Source organism: Cynocephalus volans, chromosome 12 (genome assembly GCF_027409185.1).
Source record: "Cynocephalus volans isolate mCynVol1 chromosome 12, mCynVol1.pri, whole genome shotgun sequence".
NCBI lineage: Eukaryota > Metazoa > Chordata > Mammalia > Dermoptera > Cynocephalidae > Cynocephalus > Cynocephalus volans.
In genome coordinates this window covers 24489666-24512086 of record NC_084471.1, presented here as the reverse complement: position 1 = coordinate 24512086, position 22421 = coordinate 24489666, and the positions used below count along the sequence as shown (strand labels likewise).

The 22421-nt window shown below is 37.3% G+C and overlaps 1 protein-coding gene across 6 annotated transcripts in view; it reads right to left on the bottom strand.

The window, feature by feature from the left end:
• ANKS1B (ankyrin repeat and sterile alpha motif domain containing 1B) overlaps nt 1–22421 on the bottom strand; it is a 1093604-nt gene that overhangs the window by 434534 nt on the left and 636649 nt on the right. For 4 of the 6 annotated variants that reach the window (XM_063076110.1, XM_063076111.1, XM_063076113.1 and 1 more), the window contains exons 13-14: nt 13660–14246; nt 11845–11917 (exon numbers count right to left, since the gene is read on the bottom strand). In XM_063076110.1, coding sequence (XP_062932180.1) covers nt 11845–11917; nt 13660–14246 — 660 coding nt within the window. The remainder of the gene's footprint in view (nt 1–11844; nt 11918–13659; nt 14247–22421) is intronic. The other 2 variants (XM_063076112.1, XM_063076115.1) reach the window with 1 other exon arrangement.

Here is a 22421-nt window from a genome sequence, read left to right as displayed (position 1 = left end):
AGCTATCTCATTTAATTATAGCAAGTAAGAAATTTATTAGTATTCCCATTTTAAAGAATAAGGACATGAGGGCTCAGAATGATGACGTAAGATTTCCAACCAAGGTCATCCAGCAAGTAAGGGGTGGAACTGTGACTGTAACTTACACTTCTGACACCATATTTCATACTCTTTCACATGTGGTATTTACAGTCACATAAAATTGTAGATAGTGCATGTAATTTTATTAAGTACCCCTCAAATCCCGGCACTAAAGTGGTTGACACACAGAACAGGTTAAATAAGAGGGCCTTTTCTGAAAGGGTTAGAAGAAACAGAATTATTGGTTTTGGTCCAATGCGCGTTTATATCATGGAGAAAGCTAGAAATCCCCAGGAGAAAAGTCTTCACATACGCACTACCTTATCACCGCACACCTGGCTTTATATAAGTTATGGGAAGGATACTCCCCCGAATTCTAATGAAGGTATTGTTCCAAATCTAGTTATATTACTTTTATAAATTGACCCACGGGGAAAATTCCTTCTAGAGTTTCAAGCTAGGAAAGAGTTTCTTTCTCTACGTGCCTTGATCATATTGCCTTTATAGTCACAGTTCTGTAGCCACTTTTGTCTTGGTTGCCAAGAAGCTTAGAGTCAAGCTGTATCATTTTCCTTAGTTTAGGCTTTCTGGAATATTTTTTTCTTTTTTCTCCCTTTAAAATTTTTCTTTTTTAAACTATCTGGTTCATACGTTTTACTATTGTTTTAGTGGGGTTTTATTTTGCTGTAGGTATATCTTTTATTATAAGCCTTCTCAGGTATTTTTGGAGATAGGCAGAGTATAAATATATAGGGTCCCACTCTAAGGAACATAAGCAGACCCCATTGAAAACAATAATAAGAGTATACCAGGTACAAATGGTTTATTTAAATGTTTGAGTAGCTCACACAGAAGAGAATTTTTTTGTAAATAGGCAGGGTAATAAAGTCCTCTTTTCTTTCCTTTATTCTTATAATAAAAGCTTGATGTCACTACCACAACCATTTCATTTGTCAGCAACAGTAAATGATAAAATATTTGGTATGTTATGATTTTGTTAAAAAGAATCCTTAGTATTTCACTTATGTTTTATGATTATGCACATTTAGTGTGATACGAAGAAATAATGGTGGGATTTTCTAAGGAAATTCTTGGTTCATTCAGAACTATATCAAAAGTTGATACAGAAATCAATCTGTATATTGTCCAGGATATATATCTTACACATATAATTATGTAACGTCTACAATTCTGATTATCGTAAGAAAATAATCCACGTCTCACACACATGTACACACAGACAAGAATTTACTCATTTTTCTAAATGATGTCTACAGCCAAGAAAGTCAGTGAGTTAGTCTTTGAGGGGCAACCCAGGTGAAATGCCCTTTGTGATATGATTAATACTAAAAGAGAACTGTCCAAGAAGTTAAAAGTTAAACCAAAAAAAGCTTGAGTACTTTTTAGCACTGTCAAATAAAAACAAATGCAGGCTTAGCTAAGGTGAGACTTAAAAGAAACTATTAAGAACGCTCCTCTCTCAGGATTTTTAAGCATCTCAAAATCAGAAGCAGAGAAAGTCTTTTCTTTTATAGGGAGGTTTAAGCAGGATTAGCAGGAACTTTGGGGATAAATTGAGTGAGAGGGTGGAGCTGAGCAGATGTCATGATCAGGGTGGTATAATAAGAAATGCTTCTTTCTGTGGTCAGTTGATTTGGAACTTGCTTAGCTGATTTAGTACTTGCCCAGATTTGGGAACCACTCAAAATTCAGGAGGCTGAGAGGAGAAAAGATGCCTGACTAAATTTTGGTCAAGCCAAATCAATGAGTGAGAAATAGGCAATCATGAGCATTTGGTCAGTACCTGCAACCTAATGACAAGTATACAGTATCGAAAAGCTATTTTTTTTTTTAATCATAAAACATCCTGTAAAAAGCTTAGTGGAGTCAAGAAGTAGGCAACATATAGTATCAAAAATTCTGCATTTATTCTCATTTACATCACTAACGTGCACATGATTGCAGTTACTCATTTAAGACTACAAATCAGCATAAGGTTGTTAGGAGAGCTGAGACGCTTAGGTGAAAGTCCCTTTTGCATAAAAATGCAAAGAATTTATCTATCTTACAGACATATATCAATTAGATTATGCATTTATTATATTACTGTATTAAAAAAGCATTGTAAAATGATGACTTGGCAACATTCCCAGAAGAACCTTGTTGAAATACACATACTTGAGATTGATTGGTCATTTGTCCTTAAGAAACTGAGAAGTGGAAAGCTTTAAAGGAAGGCATTCTGCCAAAGCCTAGCTCATAAACAAAAGATAAAAGTCAGAATTTTAGAGTTGGAAAGATCTAGCTCTACATTTTATTTTCCAATGAGGAAACCGAGGCTCATTGTGAGGTGTCCTTTCCCAAGCCACACTGCAAGTTGGTGCACAGGAAGGAGGAACAATCAGATCTCAGAGCTCTTTTCCTCTTCAAGGGTGACCTTCACTAGGGCAGTTTTGTTTCATAGGTTATTTGTTTTACTGAGTATAAAAATAAGGTAAGGCTATGATTTGTTGTTAATGAGAAGAACGAGTTGCAGAGAAATGCATGTGGTATGATTTCATGTTCTTAAAATACAAACAACATCTATTTGTCTATCTATCATCTATCTGTATGTGATTGCATAAAATTGGAGAAAAAAGTGGAAGCATATACAGCAGACTAACACTGGACATTTACAGGAAAGGTAAAGCAAAGGAGTATGAAAAAAAAGCAGCAACAGAGAATTTGGCAAAATGGTACATGAAAATGAAGACTACAAAATTCTAGCCATAAAATTATTATTAATACATAAAAACTGAATGTGCACATAGACCGAAAACTAAAAGGTCATTACAATACTCATACATTCAAGGACATGGGGAAAAAACACTTCGATCAGGAATTGACTTATGAATGCTTTTGAAATTTGTGTATCTTAAAAGTCTGAAGTAATATAAAAAAACCAAATCAAATAAATTCCTTTTCTGAAACCATTTGAAACATGCCTATTTTAACTCAAAACTGATAAAAAGACTTACTTACATATTTATTAACAGTATTCACTTAGCAAAACTTTATCAACATTGCTAACTATAAAATTCTGTTTCACATATAAATATTTATACATATATATATCTGTCTCTATACAAATTATTTGTTTACTATTATATTTATTTACTAAATTGGTATATACTTCTTTTTTACTGAATGGAGTAGACAATGAAAATAAAAGTAATGTATACTCTCAGTAAACATTTCAGAAGACTTAATAAAGGAGAGAACAGAAAATAGAAGTCACCAATAATCTTGCCCAGAGATACCCACAGTTAACCTCTTTGCAAATGTCCTTTCAGATCGTTTTACATGAACATGTATCAAATATGGGATTATATTTTACTTTATTGTCTACTTTTTTCACTGAGTAACAATTATGGCTATATTTCCATGGAAATAAATATAGAGACAATGTCATTTTTAATTAGATGTTTAACATTTCATTATCAGGTATTACTGTAATTCATTAAAATTTTTTTTTATTAATGATCATTTGGTTAGATTCTATTTTTAAACGATCATAAACAATTCTGAAATGAACATGTTATATGTGTTTTTTGCTCTTGTCCAGTTCCTTCCTTAGATACATTCCTATATAAGTGATATTGCTGAGTATCATTTTTATTTCAATTTATAACATACTGAATTTTCTCACTCCCTAGAAGTTTATGCTTGAGAATCAAAAATATTAGTAGATGAAAAGCCCTTTGTTATCAAGACAGAGTATCATAAATACAACTAACGTCAGCTATCAAGTTTTTCTCATGGTTTAGCGACCCCTGTTTATCACTTAGTTCTTTGTTATATTTTGGGGAAACGGATTTGTTTCTAAAAGCAATCGTTATGATGAACCATGACATATGGAAAGTCTATCTATCTTTCAAATTATTCCTAATTACATTTGCCTCCTCCTCTCTTGCAAGTATGAAGTCACCAACGGTGGGCTTTGTAAAATGTACTAACATTGATATGGAAACAATCCAATTAGTATTTTTTAAGTGTCTACAAAGAATACATTTTGCAATTGTTTTCCAGCTTTACTGTGAATGTGCAAGAGGTATATTCTATCAAATAAGTATTAATCCTATCCTCAATATGCTTATTAAAAATAATGGACCATTATCCATCCTTTGGAAATTTTTTTCCTAACAGACCATGGACAGAAGGGAAAAGAGAAGTCAGAGAAGGGAGATGCCATTTATTAAGATCTAAGGAATGTAGCTAACTACTTTCTAATTCATTAGAGCTTCCCAATAATATTGGAGGAAGTCTACTTACTTCTGATAGCTGTTTCCATATGGAGAAATGAGGTTTAGACTGTTGAAATGACTTGCCCAAGGTGACATTGATAGAAATTGTTAAGAGTGGGTATTCAAACCGTGATGACATATTTTTGACTCAACAAAATAAGTTTTTAACAATTTGAGCTTTCCAGCAATAGAATATATTGTCTCTGGAAGTAGTGTGCGTATTATCATCATGGGAAATATACGAGCAGATGTTAATTAATGTTGGTTCCTCACATATCAGAGATGTTATGGAAAATATTACAGTATTACTAGATGATTGTACTTGCTCATCTCTCTAGGCTTCTTCTAGAGGGTTAGATATTTTGTTGAACTGAAAACAACGCACCATCTTTAAACTATTGATACATCATACGCAAATATAATACTCAGAATAATACTCAGCTATTTCATACTTAAGGGAAACCTAATTTCACACATAAACATTACTTCTAATTTCAAAACTAGAGAATCTCAGCCATATTCTATGACCAAAATCTATACTGTGCAAGTTATTTTAGTTTTTAAACATTATCTGGAATACATGGCGCTAAATAAATTTTTGTGTCTATTGTGCTAAGAACACAATTGTTTGGCTAATTAAATAGGATCTCTTGATAAAGCTCGTTCACTCATGCCAGCCTAACAATTACTATAATTCATATTTTTACATAGCTATCCTATTATTAAAGAATTTCTTAGGTTTCGTCTATCTGAAAATATAAAAAGTTACATACGATAATAATAAAAATAAATCCTCTTTTGATTTAAATAAAATAGTGTACTAATGTATTCTACTACCTATCTTCCCTAGTTAGTTCTATTAAAAATGGTACTGTAAAAAGAAATAAAAATCAAAAATATGCTTGTTGCGAAACATTTCACAGAGAGGCTTTTGTGTGCAGTTTAACAGTTCATGGAAAAAGGAGTATCACTGGAGGCAAGGAAAATTCTTACTCTAAAATTCTCTCTTCCTCAGGTCATCGTTAGAGTTTGTGCTTTCACTTTTGGGAGGCAGAATATATTCAAGGCTGTGACTCATTTACATATACGACCATGTACTGTACTTTGGGAGGGCTTTGGGCTTTTCAGCTAAAGCCTTCCATACCTATGGTTAAGCTTTGCTAAGAGCAAATGGTTGGTTCTACACTTAAACACTCCCATATGGCTCCCCTTAGTGCATATCAGTATGATTTGACCTAAGAGAAAGAAGCAATGAGCTAGCTTCTGTTCTATGTAGGCAGCATATTTTATTGGAAGGAGTGTGGACTTCAAGAATAAAAAAATCTGGGTTTGAAGCAGTTAATTTCAACAAGTTTCTTAATTTTCAGAGCCTTTCTTCATCTATAAAATGGACATAATAATATTTCAATGAGTTGTTTTAAGAATTAAATGCAAAAGCGTTGACAGTGGCAAACTGGACAGCATCTAATACACAGTAAGAATGGAATACATTCAGCTTCCTTCTTTTTCATTTCTCTAACAGGGTGATTGTATATACATTTTTTAAAAATGTTCTAGAGTTTGAGGGATGACATTTCTACATCAGCAGGACAGCTCGCAGCTGCATCAGTGACAAAGTACCTCCTGATGCAGATCCAGAGCTATGTGAGCAAACTTCAGGGGCCAGGAAGTGACCAAGTCATCAGGCAGCTGCGGTTTCTGGGACTGTGGAGACGCTGCCCTCCTCTGCTCAGAAAGAGACCCTCTTAAGGGAAAAGGCCATGTGATTCCCTGTTCCTGCAGACGCAGGCAGAAGGTGAAGCTTAGTTCAGGAGGAGAGAGAACATTTGCTCTATCTTAGTGAGTTCCTGAATTCCTAGAAACTCTCGAATGGGGGTCTGTGCAGCTGTGAGGGACTCTGAACTGTAACCTGGTCCTCGGACTCTTAGAGGAAGGGTTACAACAGTTAGAAAGTGGGGTTGTGGGGTTAACGTTAGCTACTGCTTTCAGAGCTATGTATTTTCCAGCAAGTGACCTAAGAATTACACGTTATCAATACAACGTAGACAATGTACTTTATGATAAAATTCTTTATAAATTCATTTTAAACCTTTCACTTATAGTTAAACTTTAGATGGAATTCATAAATCGACAAAAGTAGGTTTTTAAAAGATAAGACTTTGAAATAGTTTTCTTTGAATACAATTTAACCTAAAGCATAAGAAAAAATCCCAGCCTTGAAAAATACGTTTTAACTCAATACTATTTTTTACACTAATATCCTGGAGGTCAATCTAAAACAGTCCATATACCTGTAGTCTGTTTAGTTTAACAGGAGATTATTCAAACTAGTCTAGAAATAGGAGGGTGTTTATAAGATTATCTGCCACCCTTGTATTGTAACATCTGGGCGCTTGATTACTTTGCATAGTTGCTGTTCTGTAATGATGAGCACATCCTGTGGAGCCAATTATTGCCTCCACTTTACTTAAGTGGTCCTCAATCCCATCAAGAAGATTAGCAACCTGATTCTTAGAAAGTGTTGAGAATTCGATGTAGTTCCAGCAAACACGGTAAATTTCCTAACTTGAAAGTACCTCGTGATACAATAATAATGGTTAAGAAATAAAACTTCAAGAAAGACTCCACATGAAAACGATTTAGCATTTGAGTAGTTATACCTTAACTACAAGTTTCACTGATCAAAGAGATAAGCAAGATTTCCCAAGTACCTTCCTGTGTGGTATACATTCTAATTAGAAAAATAAGTCATGCATACTTGGATAACGAGGCAAGAGAATTTATTTTATTGATCACCTCCTATGTTCTAGGCTATAGTAATATGGTATATAATTTAATCTTGCATCAATGTTAAGAGGTGGCTATTAAACATCTGAATTTACAGGTGAGGAAATTGACATAAGAGAGGTCACAAATTGCAAAATTGGGATTCAAAGCCAGATCCACCTAACTTAAAAGCCCATTCTCTGAAAGAATTCTATAAAAGCAAACCTGGGAATGCATGATGATGTAGAATATGCTATCCTATCACATATCCAGCATCACCGAAGAATAAGGTATTCTATATAATACAATGTATTCAATATCACTGAATCTTACGGCCAACACTGATTTGTCTGGCATTTGAATCTGATTTCAAGTGGGAAACCAGAAGTGTTGTTTGTGACAATTATGCATTAATACTTATATGCTTTGAGTGAGAACCTAAGGGACTGACCTAAAATAAATTCAGTAAATTTTATTTAAATCTTAAATAAAAGATTTACTTAAGTCTTTAAAAAAGACTGGACAGTGAGGTTGCTGAAAAAAAGAAAAAAAAAAAAAAGAGGAAACTGATTTCTATGAGTAGAACTAGTTAGATGATTCATAGAGACTGCTCAAACTTTGAGCTGGTTCATACTTAGAGGAGTGAAGATAAGACACTTCCAAATCTCCTCCTGGTCCAATAAATATTTTGTTTATAAAATACCTGACATTGGAAATACGTAGGGAAGGAGAGGGCAAACAAAAACAATGAAACAAGACGGGTAAACTGTGGGAAATGTAATACTGATCCTTGATCCTTCACGTACGTATCTCCGTTGCTTATGATTTTATTCTCCCAATAATCTCCTGAGATTTTAAGCAAAAAACATTATAAATGTTCATGATACTACATAACTCAGTTAAAGCCAGGCATAGCATGTGACTCAACGGCCTTCCAAAGCAAAATTCTGGAGACTGACAACACATCTGATGTTAAGTAGTATTTCCTCTTGCTCATTCTAAATTTCCTCCCATTAATTTCATTGCACATCTATTCCACATTGTCAAGCAAAAAGATTTTTAGATTTCACCAAAATAATTTAGATCATTTAAGTTAATACATATTAGATTTTTCTCTTTTCTTTGCCAGAATACCAAGGAGTTTTATGCTCTCTTTTAGTAACTGCTCTTCTCTGGTACCAGCTGACTGGTGGGTTTTTTACAACCTGTATTACACCTGACACACCACAATATTCCAGGGAATACAGCAAATTTAACATTATGACTATGAGAATAGCTGATATCATAAGGCTCTCAAAGAAAGGGCTTACCTGCCCAGCTATGACCACTAAGCTGCCACCAGAAACACCCTGGGCTCCTGACCTGGGGTGGTGGGGGGCTGAGGGCTTTTGCCACACCCCCCAACATTGCATCCAGCCCAGCGATGACCGAGCCACTGCTGGAAGCCCCCTGGTCTCCCCTGCCAGAATGAGGGGGTTGCCATGGGCCTCAACCATGCCCCTCTCCTTCCTCCCACTCCCCCCTGCAACCCTCCCCCCTTCCCTTCTCCCTCTCCCCCACAACTACTCCACAACAATATCTTAGAATGAGGCATGGAGCCAAGGGAAGGCAAACCCAGCCTCAACTATGCAAGCTGCCACCACTGCCCCAGGGTCCCACCAGGGTCCTGAGGCACGGATCTGGGGGAAAACAAACCCAGCTGCAACCAGGTAAAGAGCACACCAAAAACACCATTCCCACGCAGGTAGCACACCACAGCCACCGCAATTGCCATGGCTGCTGCAAAAGAAGCTAGTCTCTACAGCAGCAGTCACAGCTACCACGTAGATGGCACACCAGACTCTCAACTTCATTGACACAAGGAGAGGCACCAGCGGAGACCAAAAAAAAAAAAAAAGAAGAAGAAGAGGTCCTCTCTCTTTCTCTCCACAAAGCACACTCCAGAAGCATCTGCTTCACAATAATAGGGGAGGACTTGATTTCACCTGTCTCAGCACTGGACAGATCATCTAGGCAACAAAACAACAGAGGAACAGTTGATCTATCAGAGAGAGAGAACAAATCTATGGCTATTACAGGGGGAAGAAGGAAGGGGAAGGGAAGAGATTGGATAAGAGGCATAAAGAATAAGTATAATTTGTAATAATGAATATGCTAATAAGAAAGAAAGAAAGAAAGAAAGAAAGAAAGGGCTTATGTGTATTTGTCTGTATTTCTAGGCCCAAGAATCTTCATGTTTCACAAGTGGTGAAAGTGATTCTGAGGCAGGTGGTCTACAGACCAGGTTTTGAGAAAAACTCCCTAATGTCAGCAGTTGTGATGATGCAGGTAGTTCATTCAGTTTCTCTTCAATAGAAAATTGCAAGGATGGTGAGATTTAGGGGTCTTTCATAATTTTTCAGATATGCAAATGCGAATGTCAAAACAAATCACCAGGTTTTTTTGTTCGGGGGCCGTGTGTGTGTTTGCCATGAAATCCATATACTTTTCAACTGCTCCTGTTTTATACTAAAATGGTCATTATACTGTAGGCTCATCTGTGAGAGCTCCAGACACATCTGGTCTCCATCCTGAAAGTAATTCAAATGTCCTTGTATCTGGTACAAATCTCCAACAAGAAGAAATGAGTAGACTTGGATCTGATATGGGAAGTGTCTCCTCAGGTTAGAATAAGATGGAAAGAACATGGTACAGCAAGGAGGAAAAAGGGAGTGGAGATGGGAGCCTGGGAATGAGTACCCCCGTTCTACCAGCTCAGTTGACCTGCTCATTGCCATCTTCCTGGACACGTGAGCAGGTTCTTATGTCATGCTCTAGTTTCTAGTTTCACCTCCATTACTGCTGAGTGACACTCAGCCTTGCTTGCAGAGCTCCAGCATTGCCAGGGCTCTCAGTGCTTGGGCAACAGTCTGGAAATGCTGATTGTTAAAGAGCATCTCAGTCACCCAATTCTATCTCTGAAAAGACTGTTGTCTTCTAGGATTATGCTTGTTCCCTGACAAAGTATGTAATTTTGCAACCCCTCTGGGAATCAGGAGAGCTGAGAGAGCTCAAATCTTGCCCGTAAAGGTTGGATGCTTTCTTTATTTAAATTTTGATATTTTATAAAAACGAATGAAATACTGCCATTTGCAACAACATGGATGGACCTTGAGAGAATTATATTAAGTGAAACAAGTCAGGCACAGAAAGAGAAATACCACATGTTCTCACTTATTGGAGGGAGCTAAAAATTAATATATAAATTCACACACACACACATACACACACACACACACAAACCGGGGGGGGGGGGGAAGAAGATATAACAACCACAATTATTTGAAGTTGATACAACAAGCAAACAGAAAGGACATTGTTGGGGGGGAGGGGGGAGGGAGAAGGGAGGGAGGTTTTGGTGATGGGGAGCATTAATCAGCTACAATGTATATCGACAAAATAAAATTTAAAAAAAAAAAAAAAAAAAAAAAATAAATTTTGATATTTTTCTCATGATGGATATTTTTGACATTAACTTTGATTTTTAAAAATATTTCATTAAAATATTATGTATCTTGACGACTGTGCTTTTTGGCACCCATTACATTTTGCTCCCTAGGTAAGTTTCTCACTCACCTCACCCTAGTCCAGGCCTTGGTGACCAATGAAAGGGCCACAAAATCCTATATCTATTTACTCTGTGATACATTTAGACTTCTTCTTCACAAAACTTAATCGTATTATCTCTAACAAAACATCAACTATCAGTTCTGACTTAAACATGAGCTCTCCTGAGAGCTTAGAAATCACCTGTTTTAACTCCAAACTTCATAGATGTATCCAATGTACAGTTACACAATTACTTGTTGGGAGGTTAGAAATGGAACCTGAGTCTTTTGACTCATTCAGGCATAATAATTTCTTTAGTATGAATATTAGTGTTACTTTCAGGTTTATCTATCTGATATCTGACATCAGTCTTAAATAAAAAAAGTCTTCAAAGAAGGTTTTAAATGGCCTTCTACTCTGATCTTTAATTGTAGGGAAGAAAGCAATATTTAGTAAGGGTGATATTAAATAGTGATTGCAAAACCAACCATTTGTGAGATGCTCTGCTAGGTACAGTAGGATACACGAAGAAGAGTAACACAGTTAGTTTTTTCCAAACTAGAGCTTACAACTCGGGAGAAGTTGTTAATCACTTCGGCCAGGATGAAGGGGACATTTCACTGAGTGAGAAATAGTAGTGTATTAAATCATCAGATTCTAGAACATTTTGAAGTGCTTCATACTGTGCTCTACATGGAGTTGAAACTTCATTAATATCAACTGGCATAAGGGGCTGGCTGGTTAACTCAATTGGTTAGAATATGGTGCTGATAACACCAAGGTCCAGAGTTAGATTCCTGTACCAGCCAGCTGCCAAAAAAAAAAATATATATATATTATATATATATATATATGTATATGTATATACACATATAGATAGATAGATGCACAGGTATATAGATAAAGATATATAGATATATCTGTGCATCTATTTTTAAATTAGTATATTTATAATTGATGTTGTTTCCAGGTCATGGTTATTAGATATCAGAGTGGAAGAAAGTAATTTGTAGCTACTGTTACTGTTATTATGATAAAACATGAAATTATCTAAAGATTCCTATCATCTTTTGGCTATTTTCTCAAGCAAATTTTTTCATTATAATGTAGGGAAAAGTTTCCTTACTTGCAGTCTCACCATTCATCTCTTCAAGTTCACTGTTGATTCCAACATCTAGGGAACTCATTATTTTGTCAATCTGTGAGAAACAAAAACCATATAAATGGACCATTACATTCACTTTTAACATTGCATTTTAGAGTAATTTTCAAATGCTAGGAGCATATATTCTTGGTGTTATTACCATGGCAATACCACAATTAAGAGACTGAAAGAGAAAGGATTTAAAAGGAAGCAGACATCTTTTGAATGATGTTTTTAAATATACATTATGTTCTCCTTTCTTAAACTTTCAAAATTAGCTTAGCTTTTTCTCTGTATTTCTTAAAATAAACTTTGTTGTTAGATGGGTCAGTAAGTTAGAAACTGTGTATTCTTTAAATTCAGAAGGGAAGGGGCTCTGTGGCATCCTTTCTCTTCTGCTTGAAAGCATGCATCATCTGACTGGTGAAGGGGTGGATTTCAGTTTGCAGGCACGGCCATTGGAACCAAGTTCTATGTACGTGATTTGAGCAGCCACAAGCTGATTAGTGGCATCCAATCATGTGAATCTAGGCACAGAAACAACTTAATGCTAAGAGATGAGTTAAATATTAATTTATCTTGCCTCCAAAAAATGATTCAGAAAAGCATTTCAGATGTTATTCAGAGAGTTAATACATATAAGAAATGAATATACTAGAAAAACTAACCATCTATGAGTATGGAATTTACAGAATTGATAGATTAAATGACAGCCTTTTATGGCTTAATCCTCCTTCTCCTCACTTTAACAAACTACGTGAGATGGCAAGTTTCAGAAAGGACAATGAGCATTACTTGAATGTTCCATTTTGTTCACCTTGAAACAGAGGAGATATTAACTGATTTTCCCAAACAGCTCAATTCAGAATATCAATATCACACGTACTGATGTTCGATTTTGTATCCCACAAATATACATAATCAATCAATAAAAAAAACAACATCAATATCAGGACCATATCTATTTCTACTTCTCACAATTCTATAGTGACATATTGTGCTTCAAAACCTAAACCAACTGGTACAGTCTTTTGAGAGACAAAATGTGACATGTTAGAATGAAATAGCAAGAGACATTATGGTCCATTCTTTGAAGAAATTCAAGAAAAAAATTCAAAAAACTTTATGATTAGTACTCCTTAGGGAAAAAGGATATTTCATAACTTTCCAAGGGCACTTACTTTCTGAATAATTCTATAAAATTAAAGATTTTGCCTGTAAGTAGAACTTAAACTGGTGATACTTGACCCCCAAACATTTTTTTCCTTAATGTTTCTCTGTTAGTTGTAAAAAGGAAAATATTAAGTGTTTATTGTATGGTGCTTAGAGAAGAGCCAGGAGCACTCTGTTTACCATTAAGGTTAATATTATAAGGAGCTTTTTTGAAAATATAAGATAAGAATGGAGGCAAGCTAACAAAGAGTTTAGCAAGTAGCAAAATGACACAGAGCAAAATACCAAGCTTTTTCTCAATTTTTCAGCTGCAGTGCTTGGTAGGTCATGATGTGAACATTTTCTTGTTCACCTCATAGCTAGTTATTACTTCTGCTTGATATCAATTTCTATGGAGACAATAGATGTCCTCACACGTGTGGAACTGTGCTTGTCTTTACACTTGCTGTGAAATTACCATGTATTACCCATAGAATCTTTCCCTTCCAGTTGGAGCTGTATATATTTGTTAATTTTTTTTTTTTTTTTTGCTTCTGAAAGACTTGAAAAGCTGCAAATCCTTCCCCCAGTCCTCCCTCAACTCCAAAGCCTTTTATAAAGAACAATGAAAAAGACAAGGCTTACTTCTTCCCATTCAGACGTGAAGGACGGCGTCCTCTCGGAATTCCCTTTGGAACTGTGTTCAGCAGTTGCAGGCTCACTCCAGTTCACCCTCTGTGTTTTCTCATTTGATGGGTAGGCAATGAGATCAGAATCCGACTTAGAGACACTTTTTGATAAGTGCATGTCAATCAGGGCTTTAGGCAGTGACCTTATTCTCCCCAGAGTACAGGCTCTCTCCACGAACCCCCCCGTGTTCACAACCCACTGGTCTCCATTCCGCGACCCACTCCTGGCTGTTCTTGTGCCAACAATGGTATGGTTTTCGAGTTGGTTGCTTCTTTTGTGAAAAATCGTTCTACTGACCACTTTGGGTTTAACTTTCTTTACTACAGGTTCCGAGTTACTCTCTACTGGAGGCTGCTTGAAAGGCAAAGGGCTGTTTGCCGAACTGACTTCCACTTGTCCTTCACATTGGTCTCTTTTCCCATAGAGATGCAATGGATTCTCGGGGGACTCGTAGGCTGGAGAGGACCCGTGAAGAAGGCCTGCAAATTGCCCAGGATCATATTCTTTGGGGGGATCATTGTCCTCCTGTTGAGAAAGGTCATCTGCAAAAGGGAGGAAGAATGTCAGGATGGTTGTTTACAAAGGACTCTGAAAGCCACGATACAATAGCAGTGCCCTTACGAATCTGTGCCATATCCAGACATTTGATTTATTACTACATAGCAATACCCTCACTTTATGAAATACCCACGACCCTACAGTGCCATGTATAAAATGCGTGTGTGTGGATCACATCTTCATGCTATACCTTAGAGTTTATTTCAAAGGTACAAACTGGGTGTTCATGGAATGTCTGCACACCCTTCTCCCTTGTCCTTAGGGTCTATGTTTTATATTGAATAAACGAAATTGGGTTTTCTCAAAGTGGAACGCCCACACCCAAACTCTCACAGTAAGTGGCTCATCATGCAGTAGGACATCAGGCAGGTCCATCAAGATCACATAAAATGACATCCCCCTGCCCTACTCGCAGCAAATACATTCAATAACAAAATCTTGAAGTATAATTAGAAGTAATTTAAAGTTAATAATCCTATAGTATTACTTTAAGTATAAAACTAATCATATAATGTTATATGATTTAGGCAAAAAGGATGTTCTGGCTTAACACAGGCAAATAATGCAATCCATAATATCACTAAAAAGTGAGACTCTTTTACCGAAAACTGACGTTAAGCTACTAATACAAAGCTATCTTTTTTCTTTCTTCTCCAAAATAGCATTAGTTATTTTCTAATTTCCTTAGATCTTTGGAAACGTAATGCAGAAAAGAAACTAAGGATGAATGATAATTTTTATTGCCTTAGAATTTTTCTAAGATGACATGTAATTCTTTCCTGAAATTTAAAATACACCATGCGTTTTTTAAATGACTTAATTTGTCTTTTAAAGACACACTGTGTAAAAACCTGCCTAAAGAATTTAGTAGAGGATGTCAGTTTATTTTTTTCAGTGGTCATTTTAACTCATATAGATAGCTAAATATTTGCTAAGATCAAAAGTTAAACTACCTGATAAACCCATAACTCACTCTTGAGAAGAAGCCAAGTATAGCCAGTGTGGTACATTATCACAATACACCCAAAGTTGATTTGATGACTCATGCTTTAAAGAAGTTGGTTATTATTATAAACCCCCAAACACCAAAGTTTTTATAAATTAACAAGTAACACTTAATGGACATGGGCTGTTTACTCAGCACTGAATTAGAAGTTACAGTTGTATCATTCCATTTGATCCTCATAACAATGTTATAAACTTATTATTAATAATAATCATGATTTTCTGATGGAAAGAGGTATGGCTAAGATTTTGAGTTCTCGTATTTCTAAGAAACTGGCCACCACAGTAAGTCCTAACAGACATCTGCCTAGAGATTGCTACAGGCAAATCTACTCTTCATATTGAGGATTGGACCCAGGTCTCTACGCTGTTTGTCCTCCCTATTTTATTTTTGTTTCTCTTATTCCTTATCAAGTAGCATAAGACTTACTAATTTTATATCAGCATTTAAATACTGTTATTTACATCATACTCTTTGTATTTAAGTCTTGGGATATCAGGAGAAGAGTAAACATCACCTAAGGACTTCACCTCCTCTACTGGGCAGGGGATTAATGTGTTTTCAGTTGTTTGCATCAAATTAGGCAGAACTATTATTTTGTTATTGATTCATTTGGAGATTAAGTATGGTTTAAGGAGATAAATAAGGGCACCTAGTTGACAAGGGGTGAGCCTGTGATGGTTAATTTTAGGTGTCAACTTGGCTAGGTTAAGGACTACCTAGGAACCTGGTAAAGCATTATTTTGGGGTGTGTCTGTGAGGGTGTTTCCAGAGAAGATCAGCATATGAGTCTTAGTGGACTGGTTGGGAAAGATCTGCTCTCATTATGGGCAGGCACCATCCAAACCACTAGGGGCCCAGAGAGAACAAAAACAGAGGAAAAGACAAATCTTTCTCCCTGTCCACTAGGGCTGCACTGTGCTCTTCTCTCCTGCCCATGGACATCAGAACTGGAGACTCTTCAGCCTTTGGGTTCCAGGACTTACACCAGCAGCACCTCAAGCCCTCAGGCCTTTGGCCTCAGACTGAGAATCACACCATCAGCTTCCCTGGTTCTAAGGCTGCTGGACTTGGACTGAGCTATGCTACTGGCATCCAATTTGCAGATGGCCTATCATGGGACTTAGCCTTCATAACCAAGTGAGCCAATTCCCCTAATAAATCTCCTCTCATATATTTATATACATATTCTATTGGTTCTGTCTCTGTAGAGAATCCTGACTAATACAGTGCTCTGTCCTTGGGAGTGGTGAAAGCCAGGTTTGTTCCTAGCTTTACATATCCCCAGACCTTATCCTGGTTCCTGCTTGGCTTTTCCAAAGAGATGTCTCCCTGCTCAGAGCTATCATGTCAGCATCCTGAGATGGAAGAAAGAAAAGTGACAGGAAGGGAAATCCAAGAGACAGTATTTCACAATCCACACCCCTCTGTACTATTATAATCACTTTAGTCTTCCCACAACAAACTCCATCCCTTTCTAAAGTAGCCACATTGTGTCCTGGATAACTCCACTGTCTTCCGCTCATAACAGAGACCATTCTTGGGGTAGAATAGTGGGGTTGTTACCGGGACAAGGCAGCTTTGAACCCTCTCTAAAGACTAGAGTTTAGGGCCTATTATGTCCATTTCTTAGAAGTCAAAACTCACACTTAGACAACTTAAGTTGCTGAAGTTTCCCCACCTAGTAAGTGGTGAAGCTGAGATTCAAACTAAGGTCTATCAGATCCTAACATCCATTGACCTGGGAAATACATTACTATTAAGTTAAAAGAACAATCTGGAGTTGTTTACTCAGAGGACAAGCAAGTGGGCTCTTTGTGGAGAGAGACATGTTTCGGCTGTTGATGACTGTTTCTGGAATTTGTGAAAAGTGAACTAAGAGCATTAGAGTTTTCATTCGTTTGTTTTGGTTTTCTTCTTGTAGATAAACTAACATCAACAGGAAATAAGGCCTGGTATTCTATTCCAATTTATTTTCTCTTTTTTCTTCCTAGGCTACTTGGATCCCCATAGTGCTTTACAACTTAAGCAGGTTGGTATAGGATGACAGTAATGGTGAGTAATGCAGTAGGAAGGTGGAATTTTAAAGTAAGGAAGTTTAGAATGTCATTCTGAAAGTTGCTGAAGAAGGCTGACAGGTTTGAAAGGAAAATTGAAAAGAGTCAGCCTATTATGGGAAAAAGATTTTGTAAATCTCAGTCAAAAGGGTTTCTGACCATGTTCATTGCCTAAAATCAGGAGAGTTTTAGGGTGTAATACTATTTAAAGTTTTTTTGTGAATATTATTAGGTGACCATCCCCTCAGTGGTTTGACCAAAATGACTATAATCACAAGCCCCAAATCCTTTATATTGTCTAAGTCTTCTAGTCACAAGAAGTCACTTCTCTAGGTAAAAGAGAATTTAGTTATTAGCTCATAAACTTAGTTTTTTGGGAATAATTCTTAGTATCATGATAGTTGGCAACATTTTTGCCAAGAATGGTGAAAAGACAAATATTACTTGCTTATTTCAGTGGCCAAATTCTAAAGGTTGACTCAGATCAAAGAAAATGAGAAGCTACTGTGACGCCTCTGAAAAGCTTGTGTGGTGGATTGATGTAGTGTCCCCAATCTGCTCATGGCTCCCTGTAGCCACACCCCTCCCTGCAGCCAGAATCCTCCCACGCTGATTCTCAGTGTGGCTGTGTGCCTTGAGATGGTCAATGAGGTGGCAGCAAACATGATATTAGCAGAGATCTGAAAAGCACTTGTGCATTAGACTTGTTCTTTTGTTGCTCTTGGAACATTGCCACCATGGGAACAAGCCAGGCTGGCCTGCTGGATGATAAAATGACACATTATCCAGCTGTTTTCAAATGTAGGTTTTATTTTTCAGGTATGGTGAAGACAATAAATCAGGAGACAATTACCATTGAAAAGATGGACTGTTACAATCATAGATCCAAGAAGAGGAGCCACACCACGGCCACAAGGGGCCACACAGGAAAGCACCAGGGTCGGTCAGGAGGTAGAGGTGGTGAGGGGAGATTTTGGGCAAGAGGCTTTATTGTGGTTTCTGTGGGAAGGAAGAAGCAAAGCGGGGATAAGCAGTTTAAGATTGGCTTATTTGGATAATTTCAAAGGTCTTGGAGCATACTGGCTGTCCCTAGCTATCTGGTACCTGGCTCTGGGGTGATTAGGGCAAGTAAATAGTGTGGCCTAGAGGATGAGAGCTCAGTAAAGAAGGTGTCTGTCAGAATGGGCTCTTGATTGGTTGGTTTGCATATGAAAAGTGTGTTCACAGGTGAGTTGTTTGCTGTCTCTAGGAATTAGCTAGCCCTGGGAGGGTCAGCCGCCCCAGGGTCAACAAGGCCCAAAGATGTCAAAGCATAAAAACAAACAAACAAAACAGCAAATAAAAAGACAAGGTTAATACACTGTCAACCCCTGGCAATCCCAGACAATAGCCAACCAACTTCCACACATGTGAGTGAGGCCATCCAGGACCAGCTAACCCCAGGCCAATCTGCCAACTGACCACAGATGCAAGCACAGCCCAGATGAGATAAGTCTGTCCCAAACCAGAAGAAAACACCCACCAGATTCATAGCTCCCAAGTTTTTTTTTCTTTTTGTAAATAAAGTTTTATTGGAACACAGTCACACCCATTTGTTTACGTATCATCTAGGGCTACTTTCTTCTTCAACAGCAGAGTTGAGTAGTTGCAACAGAGACCATACAGCCAACAAAGCCTAAAATATTTACTAATTGGCCCTTTATAGAAAAAGTTCACTGGTCCCGGAATTGTTAAGACTGATTTTCTGGGAAAATGTTAACTCAGGTCAAGGTGAGTTTTAGAAAAGAGTCAGTTTCCAAGTTGGGGGCTGCTTCTCTCATGAGTTAAATTAATGGCTATTATTATAAGCTTTTAAGTTTGGGATGGTTTGATATGTGACAACAGAAAGCTGATTCACCCTATATCCCAAGTTTTAAGAATTAATAGGCTCTTCAAAATAAATTCTGGCAATGTTTATGTTTCCACATCTGGGAATACCTAATTGTGTTGTGAAAACTGAATAAAAAAGAAGCATCTAAGTCCATTTGGGCTGAAATAACAAAATGCCATAAACTGGGAAGCTCACAAACAAATTTATTTCTCATAGTTCTAGAGGCTGAGAAGTCCAGGATAAAGGCACCAGCAGATTCTGTGTCTAGTGAGGGCCCACTTTTTGGTTCATAGATGGTGCCTTCTCGCTGTGTCTGCATGATAGAAGAGGGGAACGAGCTCTCAGGGTCTCTTTTATAATGACACTAATTCCATTCATGAGGGCAATCACAGCCTGAAGTCTTGGCGTTAGAATTTCAACATATGAATTTTGGGGGGAACGAAAATATTTGGACCATAAGAAGACATAAACCAGTGAGAATAATTCCTGTTTTATAGAACACATTGAATATATGTTTCTTTTATTGTAACAATTTTTAATCCTGAGGATTTCATTTTTACAAGGAAATGTGGTATTAACTGTTTAAAATACTCAACAAAGATTGTTATTTTGACATGATAATCATATGGTATTTACTCCTTTGGTTGTGCTTGTATATTTTTAAAAAGTACACTTTGGAAAGAATTTTTGTGTTTTCCTACTATTTCTTTAGATGAAACTGAGGCACAATATATAGATTAAACTGTTTTCATGACTTGTCTCATTTAATTTCACACTTCTCTTTTGATAAGTGGATATGTCATGCCAAGGCACAGAACTAAATATGTGTGAATTCCAATCTGATAGTTATTCAAAGCATCATTAGCATTTCAAAGAAATGTCAGAGTAAATATCCAGTAGTAAGCAGTTCAGTCTCTTTTCATCCATCTTTGCCCCTGATCTTTATCACCTATGTAGATATCTGAATAGTAATAAACCCAAAATTCCATAATAGATGGAAAACAAGTGATTTCTTCTTCTACTATACATCGTTATTTTTGTCTATTGGGTCATTGCATTCCCTTTAGAAAATCAAAAATTTTTCCATTTTCAGGGATTCTAGTACTGATGTTGATATTAGTATAAATTGTGAATTCATTTTACAAATATGTATAAAACACTTCCTGGGCATCAAGTGTGTATTAGTGCCAAAGACAATGTCCTGCCTTCATAGGGCTTACATTCCAGTGAAAGAGACAACTATAGGCAAATTTTTTAAAAATTGCATTATTTATGATGATGGTAAGTTCTATGAAGAAAATAAAGCAAAGTAATGTGATAGGAATGAAAGGAAGATGCTGTAAGGTGATTAGGGAATGCTGTCTGAGGAGCTAACATCGAACACACATGAGAATGACCGTGAAGAAGTTAATCATTCAAAGTTTTGGGGGGGAAGATTATTGCAGGTGGAAGGAAGAAGATATGAAAAGCCCCTAAGGCTATTATGTACAATAAGAAGCCCAGTGTGGTTGCAACAGAATAGTGGGGGATGGGTACAATAGTTGGAGATCATATCAGAGACAAAGGTAGTGAGGACGTGATTTGACTTATACCCTTAGAAGATCACTGCAAGAACATAATAGTGCTGTTTTTAAAAATTAGTCTCCTCAAGTCCCCTCATAAAAACAATACGTGGGACAGTGAAAGAATAAAATGAGCATATAATAGCGAGAAAACCAAACCACAAAACTACAGGTGATATCTTTATAGGCATAGCAAAGTCTTGTTATAGCAGCAGGATCCGGAACTGGGTCAGCCTCTGTGCAGCTGTAGTGGTGAAGAGAAAGGGCAATTCTGTGGAGTCACGGAACGCAGAATCGCCATCAGAAAGAAAAAAATAAAATAAAATAAAAGCAAACAAAAAAGAAATTGCCATCAGATACAGATTCCCAAAAGGAAAGGATCCCCTGCTAAGTAGGATGCTGGGCAATAGAACCTGGAAACAAGGAGAACTTGAAAAAATCTTGCACCAGGATGACAGGAAGTAGCTTAAGTCCTTGAGAATTTCAGAAATATCCAATAAATATACACTTTTAGTAGGCTAGAGATGTACTCTGAAGAAAAGCTTTCAGGAGCAGAACACAAATTGAACAGAGTGAAAACGCTGGAGATGTCAGGGAGAAAAACATTTCATATAATGTTTCATATAATGGGGAAGTGGGCAGGGGTCCAGTGGAGGGAGACCTTGGATATAGTAACATAAGAGCAAAGTACAGTGTCCAAATGTGAGAGTGCTGCTCTGAAAGGTGAGGTGCATGGAACCCTGGAGAATACCCAGGTAGTAGCAGCAAGCCTTCCTGAATCAAGCAGAGAAGTACTCATATTTCTTAATAGTTCATAGTAACAACAAAGGAGAATGCCCTTGAGCCATGAAGTGGGGAAAGCTACTGCAGCTCATCCCTGCTCCCAAATGGGAGCCTCTTCCTGATAGTCCAGGACATCCCTTCTCATTAAACATAAGAAACAAAAGAGGATAGGGATAGAACCCCATTTAAAGACATTGCAAGAAAAAGAGATGAAAATGTGTTCAACTGTTAATGAAAACAAAAAAAAAAAAATATGGTCCCGAAGAATTTGAAAACTGTAACCTAAAATTTCAAAATTAGTTAAAAAAATTGAGAAAATGATCAAGGCTCTGAAAGAGCAACCGAGGTCATACGTAGAGGAGCTCAGACATGAGAGGGCTGGCCTCTCCCTTTTCCCTTATGCTTTCACTCCATAAGCAATTCAGTCCTAATGTCATTACATGGGGAAGAGTGAGATGGAATCCACACCTAAGTGGGGAGGAGGGTTTGCAGTGGCCCAGAGTGGGGTGTTAGAGCCTGGTCAGGGTCATAGTGGCGTCCATGTTTGGGAGCAAGCCATCACAGCATGTTGGAGCCCACACAGGGTTAGGAAGGCATCCACATGGGACAGTGGCCCAACATGGAGAGTCAGAGCCCAGGCAGGGTGAGGAGGGAATCCATGCAGGGTGAGTGGCCTGGCAGAAGGAGTCAGAAACTGAGCAAAGCAAGGAAGATGTCCCTGAAGAGAGTCAGCCTAGCAGGGGGTGTCAGAACCCAGGCAGAGTGAAGAAAGTATTCACATCCAGAAGAGGAAAGTATTCACGTATGGGGTGGCCTGGCACAGGATGTCAAAGCCCCTTCAGGGAAAGGAGGATGTCCACATGTGGGAATGGCTCACTGTA